This window comes from Ooceraea biroi, chromosome 2 (genome assembly GCF_003672135.1).
Source record: "Ooceraea biroi isolate clonal line C1 chromosome 2, Obir_v5.4, whole genome shotgun sequence".
Lineage (NCBI taxonomy): Eukaryota > Metazoa > Arthropoda > Insecta > Hymenoptera > Formicidae > Ooceraea > Ooceraea biroi.
Window position 1 is genome coordinate 18,389,804 of NC_039507.1, and position 15,973 is coordinate 18,405,776.

At 37.5% G+C, this 15,973-nt stretch overlaps 1 protein-coding gene across 4 annotated transcripts in view; it reads right to left on the reverse strand.

The window, feature by feature from the left end:
- Positions 1–2,187: 2,187 nt before the first annotated feature.
- LOC105281866 (tyrosine-protein kinase transmembrane receptor Ror) overlaps positions 2,188–15,973 on the reverse strand; it is a 125,936-nt gene continuing 112,150 nt past the window's right edge. The window contains exons 3-12 of one of the 4 annotated variants that reach the window (XM_026967893.1): positions 10,148–10,232; positions 7,710–7,965; positions 7,438–7,562; positions 6,758–7,308; positions 6,398–6,634; positions 6,155–6,288; positions 5,858–6,074; positions 5,432–5,773; positions 5,094–5,362; positions 2,188–5,013 (exon numbers count right to left, since the gene is read on the reverse strand). In XM_026967893.1, the coding sequence (XP_026823694.1) occupies positions 4,333–5,013; positions 5,094–5,362; positions 5,432–5,773; positions 5,858–6,074; positions 6,155–6,288; positions 6,398–6,634; positions 6,758–7,308; positions 7,438–7,562; positions 7,710–7,965; positions 10,148–10,232 (2,897 nt within the window). In that variant the 3' untranslated portion in view covers positions 2,188–4,332. Of the gene's footprint in view, positions 5,014–5,093; positions 5,363–5,431; positions 5,774–5,857; positions 6,075–6,154; positions 6,289–6,397; positions 6,635–6,757; positions 7,309–7,437; positions 7,563–7,709; positions 7,966–8,466; positions 9,730–10,147; positions 10,233–15,973 lie in introns of those variants that run through there. The other 3 variants (XM_026967896.1, XM_026967895.1, XM_026967894.1) reach the window with 3 other exon arrangements.

Below are 15,973 nucleotides of genomic sequence, written 5' to 3' on the forward strand. Positions count from 1 at the left end.
AAACCGATAATTAACATTTACTTTACTTTTTAATGTTAAGTAGTATAAAAAAATAAGTTGTAAACAAAAGAAATATATATTATACCTTATACTTTTTTTGTTTCAAGGCGATAATAGATTAACATTTGAAATGTATGTATATATGAAAATGACTTAATCATCTTATAGTCAATTAATTATTATATGTTTATCTCAATCATTAAATTAATTATTATATGCGATGCGACAGTAACACTAGTTTATAAAACGATATTTTTTTCATTATTTGAAATCAGACAAGGTGATTCTCATATAATTTTGGATGCTGAAAACAATGCTGCAAGCCAATGTTCACCAGTAGGTCAGGTTTTCGAAATAATTGAGATTTATATGCAAAAATGGCTGTTTTGACGATATTTAAAAAAGTTATTTTTGTAAAAATGGTAAATGTTATTTTGAAATTCTGATCAAAAGTTATAAATGTATTGTTCAACCTCTATAAAATGTATGTTTATTTCGAGATCTTACTTTTTAGCCATGTTATGAAAGATTTAAATACAGAGTTTTGCTAAGATAGCAAATATTCTACCTATGGAGTCATAATATGTATACTTCCCAGACAGCACAAGGATGTCCTAAGGACATCCGAAGAACATCCAGGACGTACATGTGTGATATCCTGAGGATATCCCATTTTAATCCTCGGATCTCCTCTGGATGTCCCGAGGAAGAGGAAATAATAGCCGTATATATATGATCCTCTGGAATATCGAGGGAAATCCTATGAAATATCCTAAGGATTTCTATAGGATATGTTTGGGATATTATTCGTACGTTTCAAGGACGAAACCCATACAGCACAGAAGCTCCAGGGGACGTCGCAGGGACGTTCACAGGATATATGTCCTAATTGATTTCTGTGCTGTATGGGTATTTATCAATTCTATATATCAGTGCCTCAAAGATAGACAGAGTTAAGTCTCATTTTTGTAAAAAAATAGATTTTTATATTTTATGAATTACTCTCTAAATTTCGTGTAGTGGAATCTCACTCTTTTGGAATGAGATATCACTTCAAGCAATAATGATTTCAAAAGAAAAGAAGAAGAAAAGAGTACTGGATCGGTTTTCCGGATGGTTATTTATAAGGTGATAACGCAAATGTTTCTTGCGAGAACGTCACGTCTGGCCTGGCCATCTATCGGTCGCTTGGTGAATTAGAGGCGGGAATCTCAGGATATCCTGGATGTGTTTAGGATAATTTTAGGACGTTATAAGCTATCTGACATAATATAGACAGGCCATATATTTTACAAACATCCTGTGGTTATCCAGTGGATATTTATGGGATATTTATATTTTGTTACAATATTCAAAATTTCTAATTATGTGAAATATTCTACATAATTGAAAATAATTATAAATGCATACTAAATTTTCATAAAACAAATTTAGAATCATATCTTAAAACATCCTCGAAATATCCTGAATCGTCCTGGATATATTCAAGATGATCCTGAGGACATTTTGTGCTGTCTGGGTTATAATTTATAGTTTAGGGTTACACATATAGAATATATAGAATGTAATTTATCGTGATAAATTTCACTAAATTATTATATATTTATATATAGGGCGTCTCATTTTAATTGTCCACCTCGAACTTCTCGAAATAAATTTATTTTCGAAAAAAATATTGCAGACAAAAAAGTTGTATGATCTAAAGGGGAACAAATAATAGTAAATCAATTTTGAAAAAACTAACGTCACATAAAAGTCACATAAAGGTGTGTGCGGCGCTGCCTCAGGAGCGTTCCCATATGAGAAGTAGTTCTCAGGTTTAATTTTTCAGAGCATGACTAAAAAATAAGCTACTGAAATTTAAAAAATACATTTTATAGGGAATGAACAATACATTCATGACATCTGATCAGAATTTCCTGTTTTTATAAAAAAATCTCAAATATCGCAAAAACACTATTTTTTACACATTAAACCTTAATTATTTTGGAAATCTGACGTGCTGATGAAATTTGCAGCATCGTTTTCAACACCCAAAAATCTATAAGAATCCTTGTCTGATTTAAAATAATTTTGTAAACTAGTATAATTTTTTATAAAATGCATAAGGAGTTTTGTCATAATTATTCAATGTATTTCTTTGTAACAGGCAATAATCAATCAGGGTGGAAATAATCAATCGTGATGTACGAAAAACATGAATTGTATATTATATTTGACTGAATATATAAAGGTCTTAAATGTGTATAATTCTTCGCTGAAGTTTACTCCACATAAATTAACTTAGCTCTCCTATAAGTTTTCGTGGCAAACCTTCGAGGCGTTTAGGATTACAATCGATAAGAAATTTCGATTCGGAGGTTCGTCAGTCGTACAAGTCTATTCAACTCAGTAGTCACTGTTTCGCGCAACGTTCCATCATTGTTCGTCCAGTTAACGGACGTGTGAACCATAAACCACCGGACAATGTCGTTTCATGTATAATAACTCCAGTCTTCTTTTGTTATTTTCTTTCAACAAACAGAATACATATTTCCACACACATTTGTTTCATTAATACAAAATTATAAAAAGTATAGTACAATCTCCGTTCGCACGCTGCGGATGCTTCAGATCTACGTTTTTTTATTTCTTATAATCACACGCTAATGTTTGCTACTTCGATTCAAAGTGAGCATTAATATCGCAATCGTCCTTCGCCGGATACGATCTAGCGTCAAATCGGATGACAGTACGTTAACGTTTGTGCGCGCGCGCGCATTAGGATGTATATTCTATGCCCTATACACACGGATAACATATAATTTATACACAAACGCCGATAATTCTCCGTTTAACATCACTGGGTATCAAATCTCAGTCGTCTTTGCATCTTCGAGGTCACGGAATAAATATGAAGATAATAATTGAAGAAATAGTAAGCGCTCGCAAAATTGCCGTGGTAAATAATCTCTCTCGTCAGCGATATTTAATTATTGCTAATATCAAGTATCCGTGGACATACTCTCACAACGCGCGCGTTGCGACACAGGGAAGCCATGGACGCCGTAATAAATTAATTCACTCTCACGTTTCCGTATCAGCGCCAGGCGCTTTATGTAGAACGTAATCAAATCAATATATATAGTACAATTGCAGCAATAAATTATGCTTCCGGTTAAAAGGACGACCTCAAAGATTTACAGATGAAAAATACATATGCGGTCATTATAAAAATGTACAAGTTGAATGTACCTTTTTTTGTTAACAGTCGATATTCACTATCCGGATTTTGGCATACGATATGGTGATTATAAAAATTGCTTTTTAGAAAACATATTAACATACATATTCAAAACACGCACTCACGCATTTACAACTCTCGGTCACACTTTTATTATTCTCACTCTCTTTCCCTCTCGCTCTCGCTCGCTTATTACAATATATATTCGATCACGCATACTCGCATATTCGATTCATTTTGAACAGTTCTTCTATAAAGATTATTTGAAAAAACGTGATTCCGTAAGGTATGCTTTATATGTATATGGAGCATAACAATGTATTCCATATAGTATTATACTCTTTGGACAGAGCATGCACAATTAAACACTGATTTTTTTAATATGGATATCAACACCCGTTGACGCATTGTTTCATAGTTTCTTTTTTTTGAGAAATGAAGGAGAATCGATTGCTTCTCACACTGATAAAGATGTAAACTATAAATGTATTCACTGATGGTTTTTGATAAAATCTATCTATATTTTCTCATAAAAATGAAGAGCATGTGCTTCAAAAATTTCGCAAATGGAATCGTGTCAGAGCATGATGTCCGATCATTTCCTGCATACGTATGTATTAAACTATGTTATACATTGTGTGTGTGTGTGTGTGTGTGTGTGTATCATTACAGATACACCATCTGAAATAAAGAATAATACAAAATACGTGTATATTTGTAAAAATAAATAAATATTCGTACATGGCAGAGCAAGTAGGTATTGTGGCAGCTCTCTATATCTACTCGGATCGTCCGATACTACCGACAAGAGTATCCAATATAGCATTGTAGAGATACGCGTTACATGCCATCCGAAATAAACGACGAATATAAAATACGTGTATATAATAATTTATATAAATAAATACTGTATATGTATATGTATAAATAAATGCATGTATACTGTGGTTAGCAAGTGGTGTAGCAGCTCTCCGTTCGCTCGATACCGTTCAGAAAAGTATCCGATAGCGCCATGAAGACACGCATACGCCTTTACCGACGTTGACGGCACGTCATACAGCGGCAGCGGCTGTACGAGAAATATCGATCGCGACCGCGAGCGAAGTCATTCACTTCGACACCCTCGTCTCAGTCGTCACTTTGCTAGGATCCGGTAACCTGACGACTAACTGCGCGCCGTTCTGCATCGGCCTCGGACCGTTGCACGGCACGATCGGCTTGGTCGCGCCTACTTGCGGTATTATCGCCGGCAGGACCTTCTTCGCGCCGCTCAACTTGGGCGAGCAGCACTGCTTGTCGTCGTAAACGTCGTTCAGGTTGACGTTCGCGGCGGGATTGGGCGTCTTCATTGGCGTTCCGTGCTCGTTGAAAGCGCAATTCGGCCTCTGCTCGACGCAGTTCGAATTCTGGAAGGTACTTATCGGCGGTAGCATCTTCATCGCGCTGCTGTGATCGTTGAGATTGCAGACGGTCGCTGGTTCCGGTTTCTGGTCGCTCTTGTATATCGGTGCCGACAGTTGCGTCGAGTTGGTCTTGTTCGTGCTCTTGTGGCTGCTGCCGGAGTAACTGGTGATAGATTCGTTGCAGAAGTCGCTCAGGTAGGTCTGATTGATGTACCAATTGTGCAGCCGGTGGTGTATCTCCGGGAACTGCGGCCTGCGATTCGCCACCTCGTGCCAGCACTCGATCATCAGGCTGTAGATCATCGTCGGGCAGTCCTCGGGACACGGCAGCAGCTGCCGCGAGCGGATCATGTCTATCACCTCCTGATTGTTGTATCCGTAGTATGGCTACGAATAAAAATATGAATAAACAAAATGGCAACAGATACTATCGCGTTTTTGACTTGCCCATTACTTTGTGCTCTTACCTGCAAACCATAGCTATAGATCTCCCAGAGTACCACGCCGAAACTCCACACGTCCGACTCGGTGGTGAATTTACCGTAAAGAATGGACTCGGGCGGCATCCATCGTACGGGTAGCAAACTCTTGGACTGCACTCTGTAGTAGTCACTGCTGTATATGTCCCGCGACAGGCCGAAGTCGGAGATCTTGACCGTCAGATTGTCACCCACTAGGCAATTTCTCGCTGCCAGGTCACGGTGAACGTAGTGATGGCTGGCCAAGTATTCCATACCTAAGGAAAATACGAATGCTTATCATCACGTAGACAATGATTATGGTAATCGAGAAGATTGATATCTACCAGAAGCGATTTGCAGAGCAATATGCAGGAACTCCGGCTGTTCTAGAATTTTCGCTCCACTGTTGTTCAACGGGACGTCCGATCTCGGGGAATGGCAGATCAGAAACTCGTGCAGATCTCCCTGAGTCATGTACTCGAAGAGCATGCACATCGGCTCGCCTTTTAGTATCACGCCGAGCAGGCAAATGATGTTCGGGTGCCTGAGATCCGTCATGAGTTCGACCTCCCTCTTGAAGTCGCTCTGCGTCTTCGGTGTCGCGTTCTCCTTCAGCGTTTTCACGGCTACGTAAATGGACGGCTCGCACTTGTTACCAGTTTGCAATTCGCCCTTGTAAACTTTTCCTGAAAGTATCATTCGCGTCATCAGTTTCGGGTAAATCTTTCGTAGAATTTAAACGACGAGAAGTAAACCTTTCGGACGCTTACCGAAAGCACCTTCGCCGAGTTCCTGCAAGAGCACGACGTTATTTGTAGTGAATTGCGGTATCCTATTATTAGAAGTCCTACTACTGCCGCTGCTTAGAGTGCCAGTGCCCGGTGTCGTGTTACCAGGCCCTGCCAAGAGAGAACTCATTTCCATGGGCTGTGTCGTGCTCCTCCTTCCGTCGTATATATTCTTATCGCACTGGATACCAGTCAACATCTGTCAACACCGATATTTATCTGATGACACTGCACGACTTCCGTCGCAATTTATAATTCAGAAACGTCATGTCCGCTCACCTTATTCGACGGTAAATGATTCATTTGTCTTCTGGACTTTCTACTTCTGTAGCAGCAGCAATAACAAACTAATATAATAACAAATCCTCCCGTCAGTACAAAACCAACGACCGCGTAAATCCATAAATTTTCAACTGGAAGTAAGAAACACGGTGTTAAGTCTCTATATATCGCACACATGTAAACACATGTATGTAACTGGAAAATGAGAACACATTTATTTATAATTGTTGCTAAACTCACCACATTTAGGTATATTGCAAAACTCCTTTTGCATTCTGTTATTGACATCAACGTAACACCATGGTTGAGATTCCTTCCCGCCAGGGTTCCGGCAATAGGAATGACGCCCGGCTAACTCGGGATAATCAGAAATCGGGAGATTGAAGTGATGCGACCACCGTAAACACTGCCTGCCGCTGGCACTCGTCTTCACGGTTCCCCGATAGGATTTCCCGCTACCCCAGTAGCAGTAATCGTCTGGAACAATAAATCGAGAAATGCTGAGCTTGATTTTTTTTAAATAAAAATCATTGCGCAATATCTTGACATACTTGAATACATTTTTTAAATAAAAACCATTAAATTGAAAGAGATACGTACTTTCTTGTACGTTATTCACTGCGGACAATCCGAGCGTTAGGCAATCGCGGGCGTCCGTCGTCCCCTCCAGTGGTAAATCAGAACATTCAACCAAAGGCACTTGATGCCCGATTAACGGATGCCTTTTCGCTATCGCGTACTCCTTCCTGCACAGCTCGTTCTCCAGCATTTCACACTCCTCCCGACATATCCTTCGTAGTTTGCGATTAATCTCGTTTCTGCTGGAGGATCGCGTGTCTCCGTAACTCTGATTGATTATCTTCTTGTTGCTCGATTTGCCATCTTCGTGCCCATTGGGCATGAAGTCGAAAATCGGACCTAACGTGGGACTACGTTTCTTTGGAATGCCATGCAGCCTCGCAAAATCGTCGGTATCGTCGCGATCTCCGTCATCCAATAGGTCGTTCTGCTTGGAGTTTAGGAGATTGAAGAGCTGCGTACTCGCCTCCGCGTTCTTCGGCTTTTGAGCGTTGGATGGATCGCGACATATCGGAAAGGCGGAATAGCAAAGAGACGGCTTCGCGTATCCTTCGCAATTTGACGAGAGTTCGCTGCGAGATAAGACAGTGAAAAAAACATTTAGATAGATTATTTATTTAAGTATTAAAGCGCGTAGTGTTAATGCTGTTCTAAAAATTTTATTTCGGTTATCGTTATTCTAAGGTAAAAACTGCACTTACTTTGAGAAATTGATAACTTGAAATGCTTTCATTAATTTTTCCTCCAGCATCTTCTGCGTCATAGGATACATAATGTAAACCGATTGATTACCTACAAATTGCGCGCAAGTTTTCCCTACGTACACCTGCAAAAATTTATTCAATTTTCCTGTCATTCTTTTTTATATCTTAAAATATAAAACATAAGATAAATAATTAAAATAATTAAATTTATATAAAATATATCTTAAAATTATTCGTTCATGTTACTTTTATATCTTTTATGTACAAACCTCGCAAGTTCCTCTATGATTGTCCTTTCTGCCCGAGCTGGAACTTATACCTGACATTTCATCAAAGTTCATGTTGGGTGGAAATTGTATATTGCCGTTATTAAGGCCGCTGATTGTATGAAAATCCATCGTGCTAGATTGTGAGCTGGTTGGTTGCGGGTTCGACGAGAGTATGCTGAACGGATTTGCGGACGCTAGATGGGGAGGTGTGGACATTCCATTTCCTGAGATATCTAGCGTGTCCCCATTTCCCAAGCTGTCGCAACAAAAACAAAGAAACACAGAAAAAATACATTATTCATTCATCCAAAAATACAATGGTATTTTTCACACAATTATATTTGTGACACAAAGTACAACAACAAGATAGCAAAGTATGATTTCGATTTACCTCAATTTCGAAAACCAATTTTAAATATACAGTGAGAGTAATACCGTACTGATAACTGTAATAACAGCGATCTTTCATGACATTTTTATGTGATGATTTATGATAAAACTAGGGAAACGCCTGTCTACGCCAGGCGTTATCATTGTTGAAATTAAAGATTTCAAGAATTTTCCCATTACCTGGGGGTGAACCCCTATCACCACGCGAAATTTGGTGTTTCTAGCATGTCGGGAAGTACCCGATCAATTCAACGACAGACAGAACAAACAGGATTTTATATGTACAGATAAGCGCGCGCGACATCAAAACATAACCTCAGTAAGTGAGAAGGAAACCTCAATTCTTAAGAACGGGCAGGATATTTACTACAACGAATGGCGAATGAGAGTCAATGGCTATCGAACTATCAGCTGTTTATCAATGATTCTGGGCTTGTGTCCAAGTTATCCAGAAAAAATGCTCTTCCGGCGTAACCCCGCGGCGACGTAGCTGCACAACGCATTTACCTTTTCTCCGTCGCGTCAACATTTTCGGCGATATTTACCGGGGGTCGTGTAATACACGAGTCGTTAAAAATACACATATTCTGCAACAATGCTAGGTACAAGAGTAGCTTCATAATTTACAGATTAATTATCAAAACATTTGTTTGCGCGTGCAGGAGCTCGCGTCATACAACACCACATCCGGTGTCAACCATTTGTAAACTGTTGTAAATGACAGACGCGTATCGTAAACAGCTTCGGTGACTACAATGAATGAATGAAGTATGCGCTGAACGGTAGTGACCCGAGCTCTTAACAGATGTCTCCACGGAGCGCGATTTTGGATTTTCGCTTATTTAGCCAAATAAGCTCGTTCCTGCTGGCTGTAACCCCCTTTATATTAATTAATAAAAACAATAAAAATATATAAATTTTCGCTTATTTAGCCAAATAGGCTCGTTCCTGCTGACTGCAACCCCTTTTATATTTTGAATAACACAAATTTTTGCTTATTGACTAGGATAGATTCGCGTCTATTTAGCAATATTTTGTATTTAGTAATATTTGAAATTAGTTTAGTGAGTTTAGTCGCTCGCGTTAATCTGTGATGTCTCGAACTCTCTTTCCTTAATCGAGAATTTAAATATTAACCCTTTCCTATTCGCACTGTGACGATATCAAGAAGTTAAGGAAATGTTTAAATTAAAACCACGTAAGCAGAACAATAAATATGAGATTTTAGCAAAAGTAATAGCAAGCGAAATATTATAATATGTGAAATATGATAGTAATGATCGAATAGAAAATCAAACTTTTAGTTTCGTTGTTTATGATTCAAGAGGTTGCTATTAAGCATCAGTCATTTTTGTCGTTAGATTTTATGCAATTGATTTTATTTATTCGAATTTATTCTGTATTTAACTTGAGATAAAGTTATCTTTTTTTCTCTGTCGCGTCTAATATACGTGCTATAATAAATCAAATTAATTTAAATTATATGAGATGTAATTGAAAAATTTGGATATGTAATCTAATCTGTTGTAATTTCTCTTTTATTGCTTCTGCTTGAATAGTCGAATATGGTCGAGTCCACGCGAGAAAAATGTATAAAATAATATAAATAAAAAATAGTATACAAAGGTATAAAGTACTGTAAATAAAAAATAGTATAAAATAATATAAATAAAAAATGGTATACAAAAATATGAATAAAAAATAGTATACAAAAATATAAAATAACATAAATAAAAAAATAGTATAAATAGAAACACTGCAACTGTTCTTTAAAAAAAATTTTGCTTTTAAAAATCCAGAGTGCTCTTTCTTTAGCATCATGCAATTTTAAGTTATAGTTAATCGAATAAAAAATAATTTAATTTAATCTACATTCCGTAATAACAGAACATATTTTTATAAGGATAGTTTATTTCAATTTTTGTCAATTAAATATTTATAATGTTATTTGTCAATTAAACATTTAATATTATTTGTCATATGAAAAAGAAGTATTACTAAATTATGTCCTAACTTAATTATGTTTTAGATAAATATCAAGTATTTACCCATCGATAAAACTCGACCGCGTTCCCGTAGAAAGTCTATCGGTGCCCGATGATTGCCCCATAGAATGTTCAGGATGTACAGGAGCTGGAAACAAACAATTATGAAAATTATAATATGAAAATGCAAAAAGTTTTCACGAGTGTGAGTATTGAACATTTTCAAATATACTATGCAATATTCAGAAGATTACCTTTACCATGACTAATTTTTCATTAACAAAATAATTAACGAAATAAATCCAATAAATATTTTGACGTTATTATATATATATATATATACGACGTCATCTGTACAAAAAATTTATTAACAGTAAGCATTAATTAATTAATTAATATTTATATATAAAAATACTTGTACATAAATATATAATCGTATAACATTTAATTATATCTATATATTACATTGGATGATCTACTGAACTATACATATCCATAGTCCTTTATATATATATTTAACGTTTTTCACGCGCTGTAAATATCATGACGATAATTAAAATTTTACTGTATATTTTATCATGCGGATATATTCTGCCCATATTCTGCTAATGATCACGAAATATAAAGCACTAGCTAAAACAAATTCAAAGAGATCTGCCGGTCTTTTTGACCAGCGAAGCTCGCCAGCTGCCGGGGAGCGCACTAATACGCGCGCGATTACGATCCGTCAAAAAGGAGACGCGACATCAAACGCCTCTGTTTGAAGGAAAGCAATTTCGCGAGGCAATCGTTTGGGCTTATTATAGGCAAAGCAATTTTCAAGGTGGAGGGTCTCGCTCTCCCTTACGTTACCAAAGATTTGCACAGTTCCTCCACCTCTCCCTCTCTTTCTTTCTTTCCTTCTTGTAGCGCAAGGCACAAAGCAAATAATATCGGAAATCTGAATCTACCCCTCGAGAACTCGCGTGCGAGGGCTCCGACCTATTTCTCGTTCGACTTGAACTACTCCCAGTACGAGGGAGGACCCGTGATGTCCTTAGGAAGTTGCATAAAGGTTCGCCGAACGCATTTCTACGCGTTCTTTAATTTCAGTAAGAAGCCGACGCCTACTCCTAAGGGGATGCTTTTGTATTATGTACCATTTCCCACATTTTCGTCAGCTTTGCGAGAGAAAATACGATGTCCAACGCAGAGCGGTTTTTCCTCGTTACTAGTGCAACAATCAATTCCGATCAAATCATTCGTTGTCAATTTTCTTCTGGATCTCGCGAACGAAAAGAACAGAAGAGAAGAGATTGGGCTTCAAATGATCTAAAATATAAAATAATATGATATAAAAAATAATATAAAAACACTCGCGCAAGAAGTATTATGTACACGTGATTATAATGTTAGAAAATTAAAAGCACTCTATGAGATTAAAATTATAGCCGTGCAACGCCGGCGACGTGCTATTCAATATTCCGAACCGTGACAGCGGCAATAAAACTTTTCGCAAGATCGACCGATAACGGCGATTAATGTATATCGTTCTCCCGAGTCATTTCTTCCCGCGATGCGGGTGCGATTCCGGGCGATGATAAATTCGCGGATGCGTGTGCAGTGCACTGTAGTTGCGCGAACGCGCGTACAATGAAACGAGAAAGAGAGAGGGAAAGGAAAAGAGAGAGAGAGAGAGAGCCTCTCGAGGCCGGTACGCACAATGTTGCGGCACGATGCAACGACTGCGCGCGGGGCGGCCCACGTATTATGTATCTCGAACAGGAAGTGGAAAAGATAAGGCGGTCCGTGGCCATTAATAATCCCTGCCCACTCGCGAAGCAGCTCGCATCCCTACGACCCCAACGGCGCTCGACGGTGACACCGTTTTACAGGGCAGTTATACCGGGCGTTCTCAAGAGCAGTCTTATAATAATGACGAAAAGGCTCGCAGTGACTGCTGCGAGACTTCGAGATGATTTCTACTGCACCGAAGTGCAAAGCCGAAGTTTGAAGTCAGAAGAAGTCTGAGAGTCTGAAGAGGTTCAGATCTCGTTTAATGTTGAAAACTGATGGATAACAAGAATCTTCAACTTGGTTGGTCTCTACACTGAGAAAAAAATGTAATTGATCCAACGAAATGTCTTGTCACGGGGTGCCAACAAAATATATACTTATTTCGACAAGTTATATATTGAAACAAATATGTAGTTCTTGGATTACACACATGAGAATTATAATCCAACAATTATATATTTGATTCAATATACAGGGTGTCCCGGGTTTTAACCGACAAACTGCGGGAGCGTATTCTACTAGTGGAAATAAGAAAAAATTCTTATATCGAGTTTGCTTAGAAATGCTTTATTACAAAGTTATAAACCAATATTGAAAAGAAATATGAGATAAGTAACAACGGAACATAGTGTAGAATTTGGAAGGTCGAAGATGTTTATGTTATGTGTATTCACATGTACCAATTTTGATGGAAAATGTGCCACTGCAGTTTCGCCAAAACAGCTGGATACAGTTAGACGGTTGTCCATCGCACTATGCTAGACAAGTTAGAAACTGGTTAGATGAACATTACGCTCATAGGTGGATTGGTCGAGGAGGACCGGTTTTCTGGCCTCCAAGATCGCCCGATTTAACGCCTCTTGATTTTTATTTATGGGCAACTTTAAAAAATAAAGTTTACAGTACAGAAGTAATCTCGCTTGAAGATTTAAAGCAACGAATTACTAATTCAGTTACTGAGATGCAACAACATTTTCAGGAATGTCGTACTGTAACAAATTCTGTACCACGTCGATGTCTAGCTTGTATCGATGTGCAAGGACAACATTTTGAAATGCGTCACTAAATCATTGCGTAGATAATTTTTATTTTTGTGAAAAAATCCGTTGTTACTTATCTCATATTTCTTTTCAATATTGGTTTATAACTTTGTAATAAAGAATTTCTAAGCAAACTCGATATAAGAATTTTTTCTTATTTCCACTAGTAGAATATGCTCCCGCAGTTTGTCGGTTAAAACCCGGGACACCCTGTATAACTTGTTGAAATAAGTATATATTTTGTTGGCACCCCGTGACAAGACATTTCGTTGGATCAATTACATTTTTTTCTCAGTGTACTCACAATGTCGATCTCGAGCAGATTTTGATATTTTACAGACGAAAGCTTTGATACTTTAATATAATTGTTAATATTTTTAAATATAATTATTAATATTTAATATAATTATTAATATAATTGTTAATATGAATTGTGTGGTTTAATTAGTAAGACATTTAACGTCGTGAATTTGGAAGCTGGTGAAGAACTGTAGTATGTAAATGGAGAATATCGTCTTATATGCACATGTTAGATAAATTTCTTGGGGCACTCGGTATACCGCTGGCCGCTCATTGCTTACCGAGCCACGCGTGCATTCACATACACGTAGGCAGATATCAACAGTTTATTCTATGCGTTGTTACATTTTCGATCTAATTAGGTGTCTCTCGGCGGACAATACTCTATTACGTTTTATTGAGAGAGATAAATTTGTCGCAATTAGAGAGCCCTCGGCACATAATAGCGGCATATATTATATCACGCCTGACGTGACACGTTTAGAAATTGATCATTGTTACTAATAATACGTTATTGTCAATAATAACAATATGAGAACAATCACGAGAACATATATAATTTGAAACTTCATAAGAAAGACAGCAGTAAATGTTTACTGCTCTCTTTTGTCAAAGATAAAATATTTATTACTTTGTTATAATACGCCATTTAATATATTAGCCATTCGTTCTATTATAATGATATAATTTTAAAGTTAATGCAAACTAACATTATCATCTTAAACCTCCTCATCAGTTTCTTCAGATAAAATACCTGACAATGATTTATATAGCATTTACAAAATATATTAAAAACAATTTTCATAGACGGAGATACAGTAAGAACAGCCATGTGAGCAACGATAGTTGCTCGCGCGACCGTATACGCTCGCATGCTCGTACGCCGTAGTCAATAAGAGGGATCATTGATCATTGGTCAGGCAAGATTAATGATACCCACGTACGTGCACTACTATCGTGTGCACAGCGTGTGCGTGGAAATCGGGAACCGGCAAGTGAACTGGAAGCGAATTTTAGCAGTCCGTTATGCGGACTTCCTTTGCGAATCGCTGAGTAAGACGTCGATTCGCGCTCGCACGCGCTGTTCCAGGCTTATCACAACCCTTGCTCTCAGGAATTATTTTAACATGATGAGTACCTCATCTAACTCGATGAGCAGTACGCATACTTTAGACTTGGATTTTCTTATTTTTCCTAAATAACAAATTAAAATAAATTGGAATTAAGAAATATCGTTAGAAATTGCGATATGCTCTCCATTAGCTCAAACGGAAGAAGAAGTAATTTGCGATTGCATGCGTTTTCCGTGTAACGGTTATGCAACGCTTATGCAAATGGTAGCAAATCGTGCAAGTTCAAGTCGGAGGTACTCTTAAAAACGACGACAGCGGGAGACGTATTACGTATCCGGGGTGGAAGGATGATGAAATAAGCCATTAAGTCACCGGGCTCAGCGTAACATTACGAGAAGCAACGTAATCTCGTCTAATGTCGTGCAATGAAACGTAATAGCGCGGCCGCAATGTATCACCTTCTTTCGCATGCGGCCAGATATTACATTGCATTGGCGAACTCTCCTGCGAGAGCCAACTGTCTCGTGGCATTTCGGATTTTTCTGAAGCGTTCATCCGATCTCAGATTTCTCGCGTGAACCATATTCGATTATTCAACTAGAAGCAAGCAATAAAAGAGAAAGGTAAAAGTTTCGAATAAGGGAGATCTACCCCCAATCTATGTCTTAATCTTGACATATGTTTATTACGAGTATATTACAAGTGGTTTCTCGTTAATCACAGTTATGCACATTTGCAATGAGTCATAATTCTTAGAATTAGAACATATTTATACCTGCAACCGAACTTTATATTACAACCCAATATAATCGAATGCTTCCCAGTAAGCAAAATGCGAGCAGTATGCCAGCAGATTGGCAACAGATTTCCATAAAACTTGCTGGCAAATTGGCATTCGTTTGTCCGTATTCGGTTTATCTGCTAGCAGATTCTGCCAGCAGATTGATGGCAAAAAGCGAGCAGGATATGCAATACGTTCCATTTAAACACATTGGAACGACAAATTCTGCTCGGTTTCTGCCGTTAGTCTGTCATTACATTCTGCCATTCCCAACCTGTTGTATTTCTGTTAGCTGATGACAAAGTCTGCAGCAGATCTGTGCAAAACTTACCCTTTCAAAAAAGGTACAAAAAAGCCGCCAAGTGCACGCGCTAATTGGTATTATGAAAAAAATATAGTATAACATCGTTTTAACACAAAAAGTTGTGATATCAACATATTATTTCGATTATGGATAAGGTATAAAATAATTATATCGTATTAATGTCAGTTTTATTAATAAATCAGTTATCTTGAATCACGGATAATTGTAATATATTTATAAAAGATATATTTTTTAAAAATGTAATAAGTACAAAATTGTTTAATGCAAAATACTTGGCGTCGCTGCTGGATTTCAAAATAGGAAATAGCAATGTCAACTTATAAATTATATGATTTGTATGAATTTATATGATACTTAATCCATACAGCTATGCTGCTCTCTCGCGGCAAAAAATTGTACTGGACATTTAGAAAAGATGTGTAATTACGAAGATTTCATCTTTGCGTCGTAATATCTCCACTCGTAGAGCACGTAGAGCAAAAATAAACACAGTTGAGTTAGGAAAAGTGACCTTCAACTATTATCGATTAAGCCCATTCCGAACTTGATCTATTCAGCCGTTAGACTCAGCCGTACTGAGATCTCATAATTAAC